The sequence below is a fragment of the Arachis hypogaea genome, chromosome 13 (genome assembly GCF_003086295.3).
Source record: "Arachis hypogaea cultivar Tifrunner chromosome 13, arahy.Tifrunner.gnm2.J5K5, whole genome shotgun sequence".
NCBI classification, from domain to species: Eukaryota; Viridiplantae; Streptophyta; class Magnoliopsida; order Fabales; family Fabaceae; genus Arachis; species Arachis hypogaea.
This window is the reverse complement of record NC_092048.1, coordinates 10,641,288-10,663,496: the sequence shown is the minus strand read 5'-3', so window position 1 is coordinate 10,663,496 and position 22,209 is coordinate 10,641,288. Positions and strand designations below refer to the sequence as shown.

The 22,209-nt window shown below is 32.1% G+C and overlaps 2 protein-coding genes and 2 pseudogenes across 7 annotated transcripts; 3 read left to right on the top strand and 1 right to left on the bottom strand.

The window, feature by feature from the left end:
* Window positions 1–629: 629 nt before the first annotated feature.
* LOC112737135 (uncharacterized) lies at window positions 630–5,538 on the top strand (annotated as a pseudogene).
* LOC140177845 (uncharacterized) lies at window positions 3,298–13,315 on the bottom strand. Of its 6 annotated transcripts, none has more exons than XR_011869338.1 (4): window positions 12,722–13,315; window positions 10,647–10,782; window positions 7,732–8,284; window positions 3,298–4,371 (listed from the first exon to the last, which is right to left on the bottom strand). XR_011869338.1 is itself a non-coding variant. In XM_072211178.1 (3 exons), the coding sequence occupies exons 1-3, from the start codon at window positions 12,951–12,953 to the stop codon at window positions 8,275–8,277; spliced, it is 378 nt and encodes a 125-aa protein (XP_072067279.1). In that variant the 5' UTR covers window positions 12,954–13,315; the 3' UTR covers window positions 3,298–8,274. The 6 variants fall into 6 exon arrangements, 4 of the variants coding, with proteins under 4 accessions (XP_072067279.1, XP_072067280.1, XP_072067277.1 ...); XR_011869339.1 differs by having other exon boundaries at window positions 7,732–8,281; XM_072211178.1 differs by having other exon boundaries at window positions 3,298–8,284.
* Window positions 11,032–12,264, top strand: LOC112732620 (aquaporin TIP4-2-like; annotated as a pseudogene).
* Window positions 13,316–20,446: 7,131 nt separating the features above from the next.
* On the top strand, window positions 20,447–21,569 carry LOC140177434 (uncharacterized). The gene is made up of 2 exons (XM_072210538.1): window positions 20,447–20,612; window positions 20,834–21,569. Exon 2 carries the CDS (start codon window positions 20,835–20,837, stop codon window positions 21,567–21,569), a length of 735 nt encoding a protein of 244 aa, XP_072066639.1. The 5' UTR covers window positions 20,447–20,612; window position 20,834.
* Window positions 21,570–22,209: the final 640 nt, after the last annotated feature.

The window sequence follows — 22,209 nt, the reverse complement described above, 5'->3', positions numbered from 1 at the left end:
ATTAAATTATAATTTTACCAAAATTTTCATTAACAGTTTTTTTATATTTTACTATTAATTTTTCGATATCTATATATATTGTTTTAACATTAAATAAAAAATTTTAGTAAGATTGTTTTTCAATATCAATATATATTAATTGTTATACATATTAACAGTGGTAAGATTTTCTATAAAACTAAAGAAAATGATAAATAAATGTATTGAGTGGTTAATTTTGTGTCTCTGGAGCTTGTACTTGTTCTCCAGATTATGGATTTTGTTTTTGAACTGTTGTTATGTAGGACATTTTGTTAATTATTTAATTTTGACCTCACTGTGGGACTAAATTGATACTAAATGAAACTTTTTTGGATTCAAATAGAACACTTTAAATCTTAAGGACCAAAACAGAATTACGCCCAAAGCTAGGACCAATTTAGTACTTTACCCCTCTTTTTTTGTTACAAATTTGCAATTGATTTCTTTTTTGTAACTTCACCTTTTTGTGCCTATCTTCTTATCAACATATATAAGGAAGAATCTGGTTAAGGAACATGCTGGAAACTAAAAATATTAGTGTGTCAAAGTGTTGATTATTTGCGCTGTTCAAACTTCAAATCATACCTCAAAACTAATTAACTACTATGCTTACTAAGAAAATGCTAGAAAGTTTGGAGTTATTAGACTTTCAGAGTTCGTAGTAACAAAAAGTCGACGTATGTTTGGAAAGTTTTGCTTCCAGCTGCATTTTGAAGGCAATGTCATATTCTGGGGACAAAAAAAGTTGCTCTTTTTTGTGGCATGCTTTTGGAAAAAGTAAAATTTCTCAGCTAACAAATATAACTATATGTGCTAAAGACAGCAAAAGGATAAATATATAAAGCATAAGATACATTAGTCACAACATATAGCAATATGATTCTAAGGATATTATTGTGACGTGTAAAAGCAATGTACCATATGAATCAGGATTAACGCATATGAGATGTTTGTTTTAGTGCTCCAATGGGGTTTTTGTTTCATAGATGTTGAATGAGTTCACACATGGCAAGCAAGAAAAAGTGAGCAAGAGTGAGTTCAAGGAGGTTCTGTCAGACATTCTGTTGGGTATGGCTGCTGGTTTGAAGAGAGATCCAGTTGTAATTCTACGCATTGATGGTGAAGATCTTCTTGAGTTTGTTAATGGTCCAAGTTATGAAGCTGAAATAGCATCCATATTCTCTCAGATTGGTTCCCCTCAAAAATCACTTCGTCACCATATAGTTACAGCTCTTTCTCTAAACTCACTGTTGATCAAGGAATTCATCCTGCTTCAGATTCTTGAGTAATCATCAAATACCAACCTTTGTTACAAACTTTGTTTGCCTTGATCAAGTACATGACCCTATATTCTGACCCCGTTCGATTTGTGTAGTCTAAGTTCTTATTTGTTTGTCTGTTAATTATTGACTTCTTAGAACTGAATATTTTACACACACTTATGCTAAGTTCATTTTGTACTTACTGTCCACTGTATTCTGACATCGTTTGATTCATATAGTCGAAGTCGGTTAATTGTTGACTTACACACACAGTAATGCTAAGTTCATTTTGTACTTATTGGTTTATGTTAATCTATTTAGGTGTTTAGCAACATTGTGGAACCTGTACTGTTATCTCAAGGTGGACCTGATTGGGATAAGCCTCTTGCTTCTGAAAATCAAAAGACATTTTTGGAGGGGTTTAAGAAAGTTGCATTAAGTGCAGCTGAACGGCTTAAGGAGCAACCTGTCATTGTTGCTCATAGCGAAAACACCTTTGATGGATCTGGTGTTAAGAGACTACTATCCAACAAGTTTGAATTTGACAAGGTTAATTCATTTCTTTATAAATTAGGATCATATTATATATTATATATACTAATTATCTTACTTTTGTTAAAATCTTGCATTCAGTTGACCAATCTATTGTTGGATATGCAGACTTTGAATTCAGTTGTAGAGAATTTGCCTAAAGATAAGAATGGAAAAATTTCAAAGGAGTATCTACGGCTAGCAGTAGATGGAGTGTCTCCATCTGCTGGATTACCACCATTTGGTGCAATTGAAGAGGTATGATCCCAAATAATTTATCGAAGTTGTTTTATATATTTATAACTGTTAGTTCGGACCATGATTTATCCAAATTGACAGGTATTTTAAATCAGAGGGAGTAATATTTTGATCTGTTTCAAAAGTTGGTAGGTGAATTTTGTGACAGTTGATTGTTATATATGCAGATGGATAAGGTTATTGGAGAAGTGTTCAAGATGATGAATGCAGATGATGCAAAGATGGTTAAAGAAGATGAGAATTCAAGAAACTGTTAACTGAAATACTAGGAAGTATTATGTTGCAGCTTGAGGGAAATCCCATATCAGTTTCTTCCAACTCTGTAGTGCATGAGCCTCTTGGTTCTTCTTCTTCACTTCTCAAGCCATCAACTGCTGAAACAGCAGCATAACCTCCTCCCAAGTATAATGACACTTAAGAAATAATAATCATATCATAATAATATATAACATATGGAAACTATTAATTAGTAGCATGACTTGTCAAGTTTGTATGTATGCTGTGGGGATATTTATGAATGTGGAAATTTAGAAAATGTCATGGGGATGGAAGAGTTATTAGTCAGCAATCACTTCCTGGTTTATTTGGGTATGTTGATCATCACTTCCTGTTGTACTGTGCAGAAATTAGGCTGTTTTATCATGGCATAAAAAAAGAAAAATAAAAATTGCATTTTAATCCATGTGGTTTTGTGCTTCCTAAAGTTGTATTGTAATGGCCAAATGATATTACCTCACGCATAACCACAATCATTGTAAAAATAATCTGCAGCCATGATCTCCACACATTGCCTAATTTATTACTCTTATAATTATGCAGCATTACTTCGTATGGTCATATTCAAATACCACAGCAAACTTATCAGTTACCAAACACACGTGTTGGAGGATTTATTCTCCAAAAGCTCTTGTAAACGGTAACTCTTCATTATGATTTTGTTTTCATTATTTTATTGAAGGAGATATATTAGGCCAAGAATTGGCTTTGTTAGCTAACTGGAAAAATTGCTTAGAACTAAAAGTCATGTTACTCTCTTTTTGACTTTTGTGTACCGTGAATATTCTTGCAAGTGAAGCATATTACTATACAATTATATCAGTTAACGTGATCTAACACTATACCAGAATTTTGATGCATTGGAATTTCTACTTAACAAGGATGGTAAAACTTATATCAATGTCCCTATTTTTTCTGTATTGATTACACATTCCTATAATGAAAAGAATTATATGCACCATAAAGAAATGGAGATGGTATTTAAATTTACAATGTAAAAACAGAAATGCATTACATGACTTTTAAATAAGTTAGAATCAATCGGCTTTCACCAACTGTTTAACAGAATATAACAAATACACATCGAACTCTTTCTGTAAATAGACAAAATTGGCATATAATTATTTGGTGTTATTTCCCTCTGTTGGCCTTGGGCTCATGCCATCTTCAAACTTGAAGATCATTTGAGAAAGCAATTCTAAGAAATTGAGTCAATTACAAACCTATTTTAACTCATGTCCATCTGGCCATCTTCACTGAGAAATGAACATTAGATCTTTTGGGTTTGCTCTTTTTTAGCATGCATAATATATGAAATAATTATCCATTTGCCAAACAATAGTGCGACTTCCGAAGATAGTAGAATCATATGTCCCAAATGATCAAATTTAAAGATGTAAATAAAATTGATGTAAAATATTTTACTATCGGCCAACCATATATATTCTTATACCACTGCAATGCAAGCTAAGAACTAAATTATGGTATAAGAATATATATTAAAAAAAAAACTGACAAGAGCCCTTTTTTATCTTAGAAAAAAAAAACAATTGTTACAGACACAAAAAAATCTTTTGAATTAGAAACTGAAAAGATATGTTTGATGGCCACAAAACATGGCCCAAAGTCAAAATTAACTCATTTCAGGCAGCTCCATCATTTTCGCACTCATAGTCTCATAAATCTGAATAAGGCAGTGTCTATCAATAAGGCTCAGCAATCTCATACCATTTTCTCCTACTCCTTCCATTTTGTTCTTCAGATTTATCTCTCTCTTTCACCGTTTTCATTTTTCTTTTCTTTCTTTTTTTTTTTTGCGCCGAAAACCCTAGATCTGTACCTCTCTCACTGACGGCGTTTTTTGGCCACTCAACGTCTCTCTTCACTCAGTCACTTCTCGTCACTCTCTCACCCCTCTTCCGGGTGGTGGTGTGGCACTCAAGCGCTCTCTACTCTGGTCTCACTCACTGTCTCGCACTCAAGCTCGTCAGTCGCCGGTGGCAGAAACAGACGGAACCTGCATCTAGTCCCTCGGCAGAAACAAAAGGAGCCTTACATAGTAATATTAGATGAAAGACTCGTATCCAAGAGATTGAAAACCGATATCACAGCAAACAGGCGTTAAAAACAGGTCAACAATTATACGGTTGGTTTTTTGGCTTTTAATTGCAGTTTATAGTAAAGGAAAGCAATTAATTATTTTTTTCTGTTGAGGCTAATCATATTAAAAGAAATTATATATTTGAATTGCATCCACAACCTAATCACCAATATAAAGCTATATTGAAACAATCACAATGATAACCCGGTTTAATAATCAAACATAAATCTTTCTTTAATTAAATCATCGAGGTTTTTCAACGGAGAAAAAGCAAAAGGAATAACAATTCAATGCAGTGAAAGTGAGAGAGAGTGTGTGCGATGACAAAAACCTTCTGAAGACAATAAATAAATATCATACAAATTTTAAAGAATAAAATATTTACCATCTTCAAACTTTATTTTTTGACGAAGGTAAGGCAGGACAGATCCGGACCAACCCGGAAAAAACCAGAAATCCCAAAGAAGTTTACCCTCGTTAAAAAAAAGGTTTATTCTTTAAAATTATACTATCTCCGTCTTATTTTATTTTCTTCTTGCTTCAAACATAAAAGGCAACAATGATCGAGTTAGTTGCCACAAGAGTAGAAAGAAGTTGCTCTTAATCTATTAGTCCCAGTTGCAGTGTTTTTGATATCATTTAAACTCCTACTAATAATGGTTTCCTTTTCTAAAAGACACCTTAGTCCAACAATAATTTTAATATCACTGTGTAATGACATACATTAGTATAATAATGATATTAAAGTTATCGCAAGACTCAGTGTCTTCTAGAAAGTGAAACCCATGTTCGTCGCACTAACCTCCCAAAACTTTCCTCCTATTTGGTTCCCACATTCACCAGCTTGAATATGCAAGATTTCTCTCATTTTTCTCAATGGAAAACTACTCAAAAGGATTGGTGAAACACTTGAGTAAGATCAAGTATATGATGCAATGAAGAGGAAGAGAGAAATGGATGGCCTTTTATAGAACAAATAAATGCAAAGAGGGGATATTATATGATAAGACTTGTAAATTTGGTATTTCACTCTTTTTTCTCCATATATAAAATCATAATTATTAGGTAAAAAACCATATCAACTAGAAACCGTGTAAAATTATTTTTTCTTGCAGATTTTTATGTAATTAATAATTTTAAATTTCACTTAACCAGTATTAAAGTTTAATTAATGACAATAACTTTAAACTTTAGAGTTTTTACCACAGGATATAATGGTCATTTCATTTAAAAATACCTATACATCAAATATGCTGGTTCTCTATTATATGGTCATTAGTGCACGAATTATAGTAATAACATCTTTTAAAAATTAAAAGTGCCTATTTAGATATATCATTGGTTTGGATTTAGCTAAAAGTTTTGGAAGCACTAAACACATAAAGTAAGTTATTTCTTTTGAAAGTGCAAGGGAAACACCTTTTGATAGTTTGTAAATTTTTCTGAAAGTTTTCAGCTTCCTCCTTTAAAAAAAAAAATAAAAATAAATGAAGATTTTAACTAATTTTTAAAAGAGTATGTATTACTCATAATGTATTTTTTTTCTATTATAAAAAAGGTAATCTTTATTTTTTAAAAATATTTTTTATCATAATCAATAAAACCTATAATTTAGTATCCTAATTTTTCACAAGGGTTCAAATGCTTTCTACTCTCAAAATGGAAAGACTAAAAATCTATAAGTTATTTTTTCTTATTATAAGCATCACATGTGTTGGATCCTAATTTGTAGATTAAAGTATTTTTAATTTTTTTTATAGACACATGAAATAAGTTGGTTATTCATTTGTTTTTACAATTGCATTTTCTAAAAATAATTTTTGAAAGATGGGTATGCTAGATTGTTTCAAAAAATAAAAACCAATAAAAAGTTTATACTATAGTTCAAAGACATGAAGTTACTTTTATATAATTTGTTTTACTGAAAAAGAAATATTATTGGTAATTCTTAATTTTAGAATATCACATCAATCAACTTTATGCCTAACAATTCAATACTTTTTGTATTTACTTCAATAGTACTATAAAATACACAAATAATAAGTATAATAATGTTAGATAAAATTATAACTTATGTTTGGTCTTTGCAAGATTTATTTTTAAATTGATTCAAGTTAAGGTAGTTATTCAATGTTGTTTTATTTTATTTTAATAATTATGTTTTTATCATATTCAATAAGATTTTGTATTTTTATCATATTCAAGTTAAGGTAGTTATTCTATATATGTGGCTTTTGAAAATGTTGAATTTGATTTTGTATTTTTATATATAAGATTGCGACATTTTTAAAAGTAACAATTTTTGTTATATTTTTGGTAAAAAATAAACGAGGATGTGTAAATTCATAATATTGTATGTAAAATCTATTCAGGGAGACAGTTCAATTATACCAAGCAGTTTTAAAAATGATAGACAATACTATTGTGTAGAATAATCTAATCAACAAGTAATAAAGCCACATGAATTGATTTCTAGTTAACGAACTTTAAAAAGAGGCAGGTTATAAGTAACAAGATCTGTTAGCAAAATATGGGTCAAAAGAAGAATCTAAACACTACTTTCTTGAAGATCATCAACAACCTAGTTTAAAATAGTAATCAATACATTTTTATGTTATCTTTTTAAGTACAAAAAAAAAAATCATTGACACTAGAACAGTTTATTAAGGTGAGTAAGTTTATGATATGATTGAGATTCACATAAGCTAAGCTTATTATATTCTAAGCTAGGCTCACCCACGATGAACTTAAGAACATCACTTTATTTCTGACTACATTACACAGAAAGAAAAAGAGATTATCCCTCGCAAAGCAAAAGGTGTTATGAACACTCAACTATACATCACATGGTTGAAGGGACCCTGTTTCAGAATACATGACATCGAAAGGAGCCAACCTACAGTGCTACCTATATACCAATTTAGTAAACAAAGAAAGTGGAGAGAAGATGGTGGAGACAAACCTATATCACATGGTTTCTGAATAAAGAAAAAGAGAAAAGGAGTGCGAGAAGATGACTTTAAGAACATCACATGGTTGAAGGGACCCTGTTTCAGACTACATGACATCGAAAGGAGCCAACCTACAGTGCTACCTATATACCAATTTAGTAAAGGAAGAAAGTGGAGAGAAACCTATATCACATTGATTCTGACTACATTACACCGAGAAGGAAAAACAGAATATCAACGTACGTGTGTAGCAGTTTCCTCGCTTACTCAATCATATATCACATTTGATAAGAGAACAAAGAAAAGAAATTAAATAGGATCCGTCACTTACTCAAGTAATTCAGCATCTCAACCAACCTTCTTTTTGAGTATTTTCCCACTGAGAAAAGAAGAGAGAAATATTGATTCATCTCAACCATCTCGTAAATGGCTGCTGTTCGAGTAATTTGGCACAAATTTCTTGTCCTAATCGGTGCCCACGACTTCCTCTCAATAAAGGTTGAGCTTTCCTAGCAACAATCTCAATTTAATAATTGAACTTGCATCATGATTGATTAAAAAGAACGCATTACCTCAAGTCCTCAACCTATAGGAAATTAAAAATAGTTTACGAATGCTTATAAATTCATAAATAAGATGGAAAATTGGTCTTAGCCTTGGCGCCGTACGCACGCGGTGCAGTTTCGAAAGTTCCGAGCCAGGGTCATGGATCTGGGCGGCGTCCATGGCCGTTTCCTAACAGATCTCTTTGGCGTGACTGCTTAACAAATTTATTGCGATTAAGGTGGTCATAATCCAAATCAAAACCATCTCTCTTCCAACTGTCAAACTCTCATAGGTTCTATCATATCTAGCCTCCATAGACGGCACCCTACTAGCAACTGCTACAACAAAAACAAATCTCAAATCAATAATGGTGCTTGAGCTGTCAATTTTTTACCACATATATGATGTCCTAGCTTTAAAATATTAAACATGTGTCTCTCATTTTTTACGAATTCAATGAAAGGTAATGCCATTTGCTTTGAGAGGAAAACTGCTACACATGTACCTTAATAATGTCTTTTTCTTTTTCTGTGTAATGTAGTCAGAAACAATGTGATGTTCTTAAATTCATCGTCGGTGATCTAGCTTAGAAGATATACAATACCCAACATATAATAAGCTTAGCTTATATGAATCTTAATCATATCATAAACTTACTCACCTTAATATATAGCTTCTTATTAGTGTCACTGGAACTGTGAAATTATTGCCGTTCATATCATAAGCTTACTCATCACATGCTTCCAGTTTCTTTCTTTACCCTACTCTACTACAATTATTCCCTCCAAATTCTACTGTATCAATATTGGTATCAAAACGTCCTTTGATTAGATATCGGTAGCAATATAGGTAGCATTCATTTTAATGTTTGTCTCCTTCTCGCACTCCTTTTTTCTTTCTCTATCTCTTTCTCCATGTGAATTGGCTATTATAATATGTTAGAAAATATAGCTATTAGATCAATTTCATGCTTTATTAAATCGTATAGCATGAAGATCATGTTGCATGTTGCTCTCTTTAGTCTTAACACATTAACAAGAGAGTAATGTTTACCACTTTACCCACATTTAATAATAATGTTTATGGCTAGGAAAGAAAAACCAAAATCATGTTGAACAAAATGAATCGTGTGGGAGCCAAATAATACAACCAATAACTGTAGTCCATCATATCCTATTCTATCCCCACATTGTCATACTTTATCCATCTTTCAATTCTTTAGGATAATGAATAATTAATGACAACAAGATTAATATTGCTTCTATACCACTTACTTAGATCTCATCAACAAGATTAATAAGTTGCTCTAATATTAACTTTGGTGATTTATTTTTAAAGAAAATGAGAGATGTTAATAGATTATTTTTAAATCAACTCTACTTATACGAGATTAGAATAAAATGAGAGACACATGTTTAATATTTCAAAGCTAGGACATCATATATGTGATAAAAAATTGATTGCTCAAGGACAATAATTTGATCATTTCTACAATAATGTGAACAGCGAATTAACACACATGCACGTGATAGTGATAATAATAATAATGCATGCAACTATTGAATTGTGTCTCTATATTTGATCAGTCACCAACAAGTAGATTTGATACTTTATATTCACCAAAACTAGACAACATAACAAAGAATATGATGACATGTGACTTAGGCCAAGGTTGTATTCAAATATTTAGGTCTTCAATAATGCAAAGATCATCAATATTTACCAGTAAATAATATATAAAGAGCGTATTAATTATTTTTAATTCACACTAATTAAATCATAAAATTTAATTTCGAAAACTATATTAACTATGTCAATTGGCCATTATAATACGATAATATTAAAAAGACAAAAAAAAAAACAAAATTTATATAAATTTTAGCTAATTGTTTTTTATTACCAAACATTTTTGTTATTATGGTGATATTTAATTATCACTATACTAAAAGTTGAGACAAAAATTTACTTAAATACTAACATGAGTCGCATTATTTTAAAGTAGAGATATTAATCATTTTTAAATCAAATTGACTTGTCCACCAGTTTTAGAACCAAAAATAAAAATTACATTTAACTATTGTGTAGAATAAACTAGTCAACGAGTAATAAAGCCACATGAATTGATTTCTAGTTAACGAACTTTAAAAAGAGGCAGGTTATAAGTAACAAGATCTGTTAGCAAAATATGGGTCAAAAGAAAAAACTAAACACTCCTTTTTTGAAGATCATCAAAAACCTTGTTCAAAATAGTAATCAGTAATCAATACATTTTTATGTTATTCTTTTCAGTACAAAAAAAATTATTGACAGTAGTGTGTATATATATGCCCTACTGCTGAAGCTTTAGATAGTGTATTCTCTCTGTTCTTTCTTTGGTGTTTCTCTCTCTTGTTCAAAATTCAGTTCTAAAAACATCTTTAGAATGGAACAGAACAAAGAAACACAGACATATCAATCTCGATTCATGGATTCATTCCATAAGATTCTTGGAGGCAGAGAATTCTTCTCAAAGGAGGTAATCTCATACTTAAGTTATATAAACTCGATCAAATTTATGATTACGAATAAACTTTTATTATTTAAGTTTTTTAAAATCTTACTTATATTGATCGAAAGAGTCTCAAAATGTTTTGAAATAAAAATAGAAGATTAGACAAATAAATAAACAGTAGTTTTTATTTTTAAATTTAAAAAAGTTACCTTTGCATGGCAAGATATCTTCTACCGTTCTTCTCTTCCATCTCCAACGGTGAATCTCCACCAGTTGGCTTTCCGGCATCACCATCTTGCTGCCGTGCTGCTAACTCTTCGCTGACAGCAGCAACATTTAGTGCACCTGAAACCAACATTTAGCAGCAAAAATTTCAAGGGAAAAAAAAGGAAAGAAAAGAAAAAAGAAAAAGGTGAAAAGAAAAAAAGATAAATCTGGAGATAAAAAAGTTCAAAAGATCTTTTTTTGTCTGCAACAATTGCTTTGGGTTGTCAACATGCTCTGTTTTTTTTTTTCCCGATAAGAAAGGGATTTTGTCAGTTTTTTTTATAAAAAATTATGCTATCTCTAACATCTTAATTTATTTTCTTCTTGTTTCAGACCTGGAAGCTAACTCTCATCGAGTTAGCTGCTACCGCCGTACTCATGTTTGGGCTAACATGCTCAATTATAATTGTCGAGTCGAAGAAAGTAGCTCCTGTTGTCTTAGTGCCAGTTGCAGTTTTTATTTTATTATATCATTTTGGCTCCTACTAGTAACGGTTTCATTGTCCGGAAGACACCTTAGTCCAACAATAACATTAATTTCTCTATTAAAAAATGTTATTACCATAACACGTGCACTAATGTATGCCATTGCACAGTGTATTGGTTCTATAATTGGATTCATTATGATAAAATATATAATGGATCCAAAATTACAAAAAACATATTCGTTAAGAGGATGTGTTATTAGTGATGATCATCATAAAGGACTAGGATCAAAGCCTCTACTTGCACTACTTATAGAATTTTTTTGTACATTTATTGTGCTGTTAGTTGGTGTTACTCTTAAGGTCAAATAAATTAGGGTTACGAATCGGGTGTATGTTGACTGCTGGATCAGTGACATTTGTAGTGTTTGTGTCAACAAATATTACTGGACACTCAGGCTATGCAGGTGTTGGGCTTAACCCAGCAAGGTGTTTGGGTCCAGTTTTGCTAAGGGGTGGGTCACTGTGGAATGAACATTGGATCTTTTGGGTTGGCCCTTTCTTAGCATGCATAGTATATGGACTACTTATCCATTTGCCAAGCAACAGTGCGAGGTCCGAAGACAGTAGCATCGATGTGGCAAATGATGAAGTTTAAAGATGTACTGTGGCTGAGGCATGTCATCCAGTGGCAAAAGTATTTGCCTCCAACTAAAGTCACATAGGTTCGAATCCTAGCAGTGGCAGCTAGGTTAGTGTGTGTGAGTGGGTGTGTGAGTTTGTTTGTAATGACCCAAAAAAAAAAAAAAGATGTACTGATGTACATGAAGAAAAAAAAATGAAAGAAAGTGTTGAAGAGAAGAGGACCGTGTGTCTGACAAGGAAGCCATGGGAGCACTGTGTTCAAGTTCCACCGAGTAAAAGAGGGGATCTGGATTTGGGGCGGGTGGGTTGTTGGGTTTGGGTAGGGTTGAAGGGCTTAGCCCAAGACCAAAAAAAAATTTCTAAAAAAAAGATGTAAAACACTTTTCTGGACGGATCGGGTCTTTGTAGGACTAAGCCCATGACCCAAAAAAAAAGTTGTAAGAACCAGAACGATGAATAAACCGGTCAAATGAATGATTTAATGGTTTAATAGTTTAATCAGAATTAGAAAACTTGTTTAATTAAATATACAATAAAATTATATTTAGACTAAATAAAACAGATTCCAGCCAAATATCTGCAATGAGTTTTTGTTAAAAATAAAGTAATGATTGTCATGACATGCTGAATAACTTTGTCGAAACTAAAACAGATATCATACATGGCCCTCGAGCAGAGACTCCTCAAGAGAAGCTATGATGATCAGAATTGCAGCAAAGCCACCCAATACAAAACAGATGAATTTTGCGATGATAGATATGATAAGTGAAGGAAATTGCTTGATATATTCAGACGCATGCAAGACATTGCCCAAATAAAATCATATATTCAAACTTTAAAACGCAAAACAAAATCGTGAGTTGAAATAAAATCATATATTCAAACTTTAAAACTCAAAACACAGCAACAAAAAAAAAAAAAACAAGTAGAAGAGCAGAAACCAGTACCTGGCAGACAGATCGACGGAGTAGCGGCGGTGAACGGGAAGGAGAGGTGGATCTCAGATCTGGCCTCCGTGATAACGCTGGATCTCAGATCGGGGGACGCCGACGCCGATGCCGACGCAAGTACCCAACAACGGTGGAGAATGAGTGCACGAAGCAGAGCAGAGACGCAATCTGCAGCGAAGTAGGCAAACGGCGGAGAAGTAAAGGAAGGAGCAGATAACGCTGGATCCATAGTTGGAGGCGTGAATCAGAGTAAAGGAAGGAGAAGTAGGCAAACGGCGGAGAAGGCAGCGAATGGTGGAGGAAGAGGCACAGAGCACTAGAGCAGTGAGAGAATGAGAGTTGAGAGAGGGGAACGGTGCAGAGAGTGAGTTGAGTCATGAGTTAGTGGCTTCGTTGGGTTAGGTTAGATTAGTGGGTGGGTTAGGTTCCGGGCACAAAACGACGCGTTTTAGAGCATGTTAAAAAATCGGAGCTTAAAAATGCTAATGAAAAATAAATACTCGGTCCACAATGATTTTGAAGGGAAGTTTGTATTGAAATCTGTAAAAACTAGTACATAAAATCTAATTACTCAAATATATTTACCCAGGTTATGTTCATATCAAAGTAAAGAAATTGAGAGACAAACATGTTAATGTTACCTAAGCCCGTTCACCTTTTTTATATCTGCAACCTACAGTTTCCCAAAGCAAATTAAAATGTTCAAAATTTTAGAGAGAAAGAAGCAAACAAAAAAAATTCAACAATTATTTTAAATACTATTTGCAGGATGCCAAAAGATTGTTTCAGAGTTTTGCAGATAATAATATTGGTCAAATTTATATTCTTAAAGTCTAATTAAATCTAATAAATGATTAAAGCATATGATAAGTGATTGGTATATGGTACTACAAAACTTTAATCACATATCTAAGAGTTTATTGCGTGAATAATGTCTCATATGATATACAATAAAACAGTTACATACATGACATGCATGAAGGCTGATTTATAAGTGCCATTTTCATCACGAAATTCCTAAAAAGATAATCTAGTACCTCAACACCATACTTGATTGCAATGCCAGCTAACGTGTCCATTTTGGAGATAGAATGTTGGATGCATCCAAGTGCAATAGGAGGTGATGCACGAGAAGACATCATTTTGGGTACCTTTTTACCATATCCACATGCAAATTGATCATGATGATACCCATTAGTCTCTTTCCACATAAACATTTCCATTTTGAAAATCACTTGAAAAAGAAGATAACGAAAAAATATAAAATAAAATTGGGCTGCAAAGGGCATCTGTTTTATATAAAAAGGAATCAGACTGGGTGCACAGGTTGAGACTTTGAGGGATGAAAAATGTGGTTGGTTGTAGGAACAAAGTCCCTCAACTAAGCATGGATTTTGGGACGAGCTAGTTCGAGAAACAAAAATTGATGCTGTTTTTGGGGAACTTTGCTAGGTTCTCTTTCTTATCAAACAAATAAATACTTTTCTCAAAAAACAATTTAATAAATATAATTATTCTTGTATTCGTAATTGATAAGTTGGAGGAAAAGATATTAATGGTTTCTAAGTTATAACGGTGATCGTTCTTTTCAATATAAAACAACCCACTGGAATTGTGGTCTTTGAAAACATTGGATCATGTTTACTGGAACATATTTAAGGTGTTTCTAGTCTTAGCCGATAAATAGTAAAGCAAATAATTTTACAACAATATCAATTGACAAAAGAACTTTGATTTCTCAATTATATATATAACTAACATTATTTTAAAATTGATTAATTCTTATTATCTAATTATTGCACAAAAGTTACATAAACATTTATTAATAAAACTAGGCGTTAAACTTTATGTAACCATGTTGTCATAGCGCGCTTCATTTTTGAAAGTTATGATGCTACTTATTTTGTTTGATTTTTTCTTTTTTTATTCCATCTCTTTCTTTATCACTATCATTATTATGTTCGTCTTTTTTTTTTAATATATATTTAAAAAATTAGAGCATAGAAATCTTGATGCATAATAAAAAAAATTTGATGCACAACAAAAAATTTTAAAAAACCACATACCCAGAACATTGACACTCAACTAACAAAATACGCATAACACAAATATTTGGTGTATAATGTAAAAAATTTTAGTATATAGTACAAAAATTTTAAAAAACTATATATCCAAAATATTAACATCCAAACAACAAAATACATACAATATAAAAATTTTGGTACACAGAACATAAATTTTTTTCGCAAAGCACACAAATTTTTGATGCACAATACAAATTTTTGAAAGACTACGTGTCCAAAACATTAATTCATTCAACTAACAAATTACACTCGTAACCAAAATTTGTGCGAAAAAATTTTTTTACTGAGTAAAAATTTGTGCTATTACAAAACTTTCTAAGTTATATCAATAAATTTGTGTTTTATACAAAAATGTATGTGCTACGTGCACAAATTTCTTTGCTATGTCCATAACTTTTTGTGCTTTACAATAGAAAATTTTGTGCTAAGGAAACACAGAAAAAGAAAAATGGTGACCCATATGCAAATTTTGTTTTCTTGAAGTTGTACTAACTTGGTTGAATTTGATTGATTATAGAAAGACTTATACATGTCACATCGTCGCATATTTATTATGTTTCGTTTACTGCATTGCGTAAATTTAATATATTTAATAAAGAACGTTATTTAATTAAAATTTTGTATTCCAGTTTCAATCCAATATTTTGCCCATTTTATATCTCTCTACAATTATTTAGATATATCCATAACATCAAGGTCCAATTTTTAAAGCCTAACATTTTAAAGGAGTCCTGTTTATGGTTGATAATAGAATTGGCATAACTAAGTTTCAGCCAAATAAACTACCTGGAAAAAGTGTCTTAACTGGAGAAGAGTTAAAACCGGTTTTTGTTACTCTAACTATATATGAACTTAACTGCTTCAAACAAAATTTATATATAACCCAAACAAAATTTTATATGAGGCCACTAGAATGGTTAATGAAAATTTTCTGGTGGCAACTTTCTAATCATTAATTAATTCATAACTTTCAGAACACGAAAACTGAATATCACCATTTCCCTTAATCAAGTTCTTCATGGCCTTCATCTTCATCAACTTCAGAACCATTGCCATCTTGATCTTCACTACCTTTTGAATCATCTTCATCTTCATTGTCCTGCATCTCATTATCTTCATAATCATGTTTTCCTTTGTCACCAGGTTTCCCTAACAGGGAAGAAGAAATGAGATAAGGAGGTATTTTCAAAAGGAAAAGGCATTAAGAGACAAGATGCAAACTAGTAGAGAATTTAAAACGAAGATACATATAAAAGAAGGACTAAGGAACGATTAAGGAATAGGAAAGAAAAGAAAATGAATGAATTTGCGAGTTTCCGAGGAAGTACAGATAACAAGGATATGCAATTGCAAGATGATATACCTACCATATTCACTGAAAAGGACTTCTCCTGAACGAAGTCCCTTTTCAACTTTAACTAGTTGAAGAGTCATCCTGGGACCAATTTCTTGAAGCTTTCGAAGCACGGTTAACCCTACCAACATCGCTAGACAAAGTTACAGTTGCAGCTTCTTCCTCTGCCTCACTTTCTGATCCATAGCCAGCTCTTAAAAATCAAAGTGGATGTGAGAATCAATAGAATGAAAAGGAAAAACAAAAAAAGCATTCTTATTTTTTGTGCATAATACAATTCATATGAAAATTAAGAGCAAGTTAAATAGGATCTATTCAATACAAATCTTACTCCTAAAAAATATCATATTTACCAGTTTGAAGAAGGAAATAATGAGTGGAAATGTTAGAAATGGATTATATCCATTCTCCAAATGGGAAAACGAAGGTTTAAGTAGATAAGCAAGGGACTTCCTTTGTCACGAAATCACTCACATCTTGAAGATTCCTTAGATCTGGCACCTGATGGTTCTGCACAAATTTTCTTATTCTGCGTGAAACACCTACTGGTTGTAATCTTATCGAATAATGTCGAAAATCAATTTGCTTAGTGTCTTTGTTGTAATTAAGCAACACAATCCTTTGGCTGGAAGAGAGCTTAACCTAGAACAGCATATGTCACAAATTAAAAGAAGAACTTGAGCGTCAAGTAAGTTAATGATGCATATGTATCAATAAATATATTCTGAAACATGTTAGTTATAAGCTTTAGAAGTAGATCTCCACTCACAAATACAGAAAGTACAATCTGACAAGAAAGTACAATCACGAACAGTTACGACAATAACCAGAGAAGAGACATCACAACAGATTTCTATTTGGTATAATAACAATGTCATCAAGAGGTCTTTACTATCCCATCAGCCTCCAACTTTCTTGAAGATCATCAACAACCTAGTTTAAAATAGTAATCAATACATTTTTATGTTATTTTTTTAAGTACAAAAAAAAAATCATTGACACTAGAACAGTTTATTAAGGTGAGTAAGTTTATGATATGATTGAGATTCACATAAGCTAAGCTTATTATATTCTAAGCTAGGCTCACCCACGATGAACCTAAGAACATCACTTTATTTCTGACTACATTACACAGAAAGAAAAAGAGATTACCCCTCGCAAAACAAAAGGTGTTATGAACACTCAACTATACATCACATGGTTTCTGAATAAAGAAAAAGAGAAAAGGAGTGCGAGAAGATGAACTTAAGAACATCACATGGTTGAAGGGACCCTGTTTCAGAATACATGACATCGAAAGGAGCCAACCTACAGTGCTACCTATATACCAATTTAGTAAACAAAGAAAGTGGAGAGAAACCTATATCACATTGATTCTGACTACATTACACCGAGAAGGAAAAACAGAATATCAACGTACGTGTGTATCACATTTGATAAGAGAACAAAGAAAAGAAAATCAAACCACCAGCAGGATAAATTAAATAGGATCCGTCACTTACTCAACCATCTCGTAAATGGCTGCTGTTCGAGTAATTTGGCACAAATTTCTTGTCCTAATCGGTGCCCACGACTTCCTCTCAATAGAGGTAATCCCATAGTTTGCCTTTCTTAAATTCTCTTTTCAATTTCTTTCTTCCAAATTACACATTCACAACCAGCGAGACCGGAGAGAGGTGAGACTGTGAGAGAGTGACGAGAAGACACTGAGTGAAGAGAGACGTTGAGTGGCCAAAAAATGCCGTCGGTGACAGAGTCAGAGAGATTGAGAGAGAGGACCAGATCTGGGGTTTTCGGCGCAAAAACAAGGGAAGAAAGAAAAAAAAGAAAACGGTGGGAGAGAGAGAGAGAGAGAGAGAGAGAGAGAGAGAGAGAGAGAATAGGAGAGTGATGGAGCTGCTTTTTTTTTTTTTTTGGTTTTGGTAGTTTTTTTTTTTTTTTTGGTCAAGGTTTTGGTAGTTCATACTTCATAAACAAGAGAAACGGGTTACTTTTTTGGACTATGTTTTGTGCCCCAACAAACATAGCTCTTTATTTTCCACTTCAAAAACCATTTTTGTGTCTGCAACAATTGTTTTGGATAACAAAGAATGATATTTTATTTTATTTTCTTCTTCTTGTTTCAGACATGGATAGCATCGCTGACGGAGCTAATTTTCAACTTCTTTTTAATGTATTTGCAGACACCCTTAATAATGGGCTGCTTGGACTCAAATGAAGTTGATCCCAAACTGTTAGTCCCTGTTGTAATATTCTTTCTATTATATTTACTCCTAATGCGCACAAGTCTATTCTTCGAAATTCACATGAGTTCCACTGTCACATTAATAGCATTATTAAAAAATGTTATTACTATAACACGTGCACTAATCTATATCATTGCACAGTGTATTGGTTCAATAATTTGTTTCATTATACTAAAATATGTAATGAATCCAAATAATTGTATGCTAAGTGAGTGTGTGAGTGTGTTGGTATGAACAAAAATATAATTAATATTATATGCTTTGTTTATTTATCTACGAAAAGAGTTTAATGTGTAATTGTTATATATTCTTGTAAACAGTCGGTGGAAGCCGATTGATTCTAACTTATTTGAAAGCCATGTAATGCATTTCTGTTCTTACATTGTAAATTTGAATGCCATTTCCATTTTTTTATGTTCCATATAATGTATTTTTGTTCTTACATTGTAAATTTGAATGTCATCTCCGTTTTTTAATACTGCATACAGTTCTTTTCATTATAGGGATATGGAATCAATAGAGAAAAAATAGTGATATTGATATAAGTTTTAACCCCCAAATATTTTATAAAAAAATTATTACCATTGCAACATATGTATAAAAGAAATTTGAGTTAGTGTTCACTCCTCTTGTAAGTCATTTCAAAATGCTCCGATTCTTAGTTCAAGTCTTCTTACACAAGCACTTTTTTTTTTCCATTATATATATCTCTTTCTTTCTCTTTTTTTTTTAACGCCATCAATCTTTATTCTTATACTTTTATTTATTTATATCTTAATTTTATATTATAATTATAAATAATATTTCTTAAGTTTATAATTAGAAAGACAAGCTAATAATTGTAAATTATAATGATTTTATAAAATGAAATCCAATTACGAAATAATAAATAATATTAACAAATGATTTCATACTATTTTAGTAATTTTAATATGTTATAATACAACATTATTTTTCAACTAAATTATAAAATAGATAAACGAATTCCACATGATTTATTCCATGAGTAGTGTTTATTAAAATAAGTCTAACGTTTTAATTTTCTATGTCATTGTCAAAATGTGTTGCACAATAGAATAAGTGATATCATAAAATTAAAAAAAAAAAAAAAACTTTTGTTAAATTTTAAGTTTATCATTTTATATTTTTCTTATCGATTTTTAATATTTTAAAAAAATAATTTAGAAATTAAAAACAAAAATATCTATTTATTGTAATTTTAGATGTTATTATGTTAATTATAATTTATTACAATTCTATAATTATGAAGTTATAATGGTTGAAAGATAAAAAATATTAATATTTTTAATTTGAACATAAATAATTGTTGACATAATGTTAGAGATATATCCAATGCCTTTTCCTATGAATTTAAGTTTTTGAAAAAAAAATAATTTCATGACACATAATTTATATCTTAATTATATGTTTGGCTCCCATAAAAAATGTTTTCAAGATCGCTTGTTCAAAGTAAAAATTCCAATTGCATCCAAATTTTGGTATAGTGTTAGATCATATTAACTGATATAACTGTATAATAATATGCTTCAATTGCAAGAATATTCACAGTATACAAAAGTCAAAAAGTGAGTATGTAACGTATCTTGTTCTAAGCAATTTTTCCATTTAACAAAATCATTTACAAGAACTTTTGAAAAACAATCCCTCATACACGTGTCTCATGCCAACGATCGATAGTTGCATTAAATAACAAAAGGGTAAAGTATACTTTTTGTCCCTGAAGTTTATTAAAAGTTTCAAAATTACCCCTAAGTTTCAATTTGTTTCAATTTTATCCCAAAAGTTTTCGATTTGCATCAATTTTATCCTTTAAGTTGACGCCGTTTAAATTACTCACAGACGTTAGTGATATGGCAAAGTATAGTGTGTGATGTGGCAAGAAATGTGAAACCCCCAAAATACCCATAGCTGAGTTATACCAAGTAAATCAATTGGCATCCTTTTTCAAACATAACCCGTTTGTCTTCCCTTTGCCAGTAAGGAACATCGCCAGAGAAACTGAGTCACAGGAGGAAGGTTGGTGGGTGGTTAGACATCGCACCGTCAACTACAGTCTGCCACAGCGACGTGCAGGACGGCGCATGTTGTGACGCCGTCGAGACTGAGGGAGGAGTCTGGGATAGCATTCAGTCATCAACCATTCAAACGTGGATAGCGCCATTCTGATTAAGGTTTCTGACGAGGTAGGCCACCATTCTAGTCAATTTTGCTACTGCATGTCTGAACGGTTAGGATTTAGGGTTTTTTTTTTTAATCACTGTTGATTGCTGTTAGGATTCTATTGCATTGAGGGATTGAGGGATTTCTGTTCTGTTTTAGTGAAAAATATAACTTTGAGGTGGTCTATATTTTTTAATGATTAGTTACTCTGTTCTTTGGTCTGAACATCTTTTTATAACGGCAGGATGGATGATTTCAGTGTTAGAGTTCATCACAGGGGTAGGTTTTGTAGTGATAAGGGAAAAAATGAGTATATTGATGGTGAGGTGACAACGGTTGACTGGTGTGACAGAGATAGATGGAGTGTTATAGAAGCTTATGATGTGGTTGGAAAACTTGGGTACATTGCTGAAAACATTGGGGTACTGTGGTATAAAGATACTGAATTAGGATTAGAAGGATTGAAGTTGTTGAAAGGTGATGAAGAAGCAATGGAAATGGCAAATATAGGAGTTGAAAAAAAGGTAGTTGATTTGTATGTGGTGCATAAGGCCTCAATCCCTGATGATTTTTGTTACGACATTGGTTATTTAGATGTTGGGGGTGGCAGCAAAGTTGTTGAGGAGGAGTGTGTGGATGCTGATAGTGGGCCAAGTGATATTAGACAGGCCCAAAATATTCAAGCAGAAGCCCAAGGTGGAGGGGTGGATATGGAGGCCCAAATGCAGGGATTAGTTGATGCCCATTTATCTGCTGAAGAAGTGCTACAGAATATTGGTGATGGGGACAATAGTGAAGAAGAGGATGACACTGATGACCCAGATTATGAGGCTGATTCTGATCTGCATTTTAGTGATAGTGAAGATGATTATTGTGGTGATGATGGTTTATTTGATGTTGATATAACTCTTAGTTGTGTCACATCTTGTGTTTGGTGTTTATTTTGGAAGATTGAAAAATGTTGGCATTTTGTATTATGACTTATGACTTATGACTCCAATTCTTCCTTTGTTGCTGAATTATTTTGCTTAGGACTTATGTAATTAAGTTTTTACTTTGGTTATGACTTATGTTAACTAGAGATTATGTTGATTAACAACTTATGTTATTTTGATAATGACTAATGTGATGGATTCCTTCATGCAAATTTATTTTAGTGCACTGCTGAAATTATCCCTCATTACTTGAGTTTGTCTCTGCCACAACAAGTTCTTAATGCCAATTTTAGTGCCAAACTATTTTAATCATTTCAGGGATATTTTTGAAACATAAATTAAACTTCAAGGACAACTATATTAACAAGTTTTCGAGTTGAGTACAGTTTTGTAACTGATTACAACCAGTCAATCTATTCTTACTTCTGCTAATTTCAGCTGTCCCAAACGCATTAATACCCTAATCTCAAATGGGTTCCATTCTTCACCCACAAATAAACCATTAAAATCACCATAAACCAACCCAACACACCAAAAATAACAGCCACCAACAATTTGCATTTAGCATAAACTAATTTAGTCTTCAAGGTGGAAATCTTCATCTTCAACCTTGCAACCTCAGCCTCTTCTGTCTCTGCAACTCCATCTGCCCAGGAAAAAAATGTGCACTCCTTCCCAATCTGCA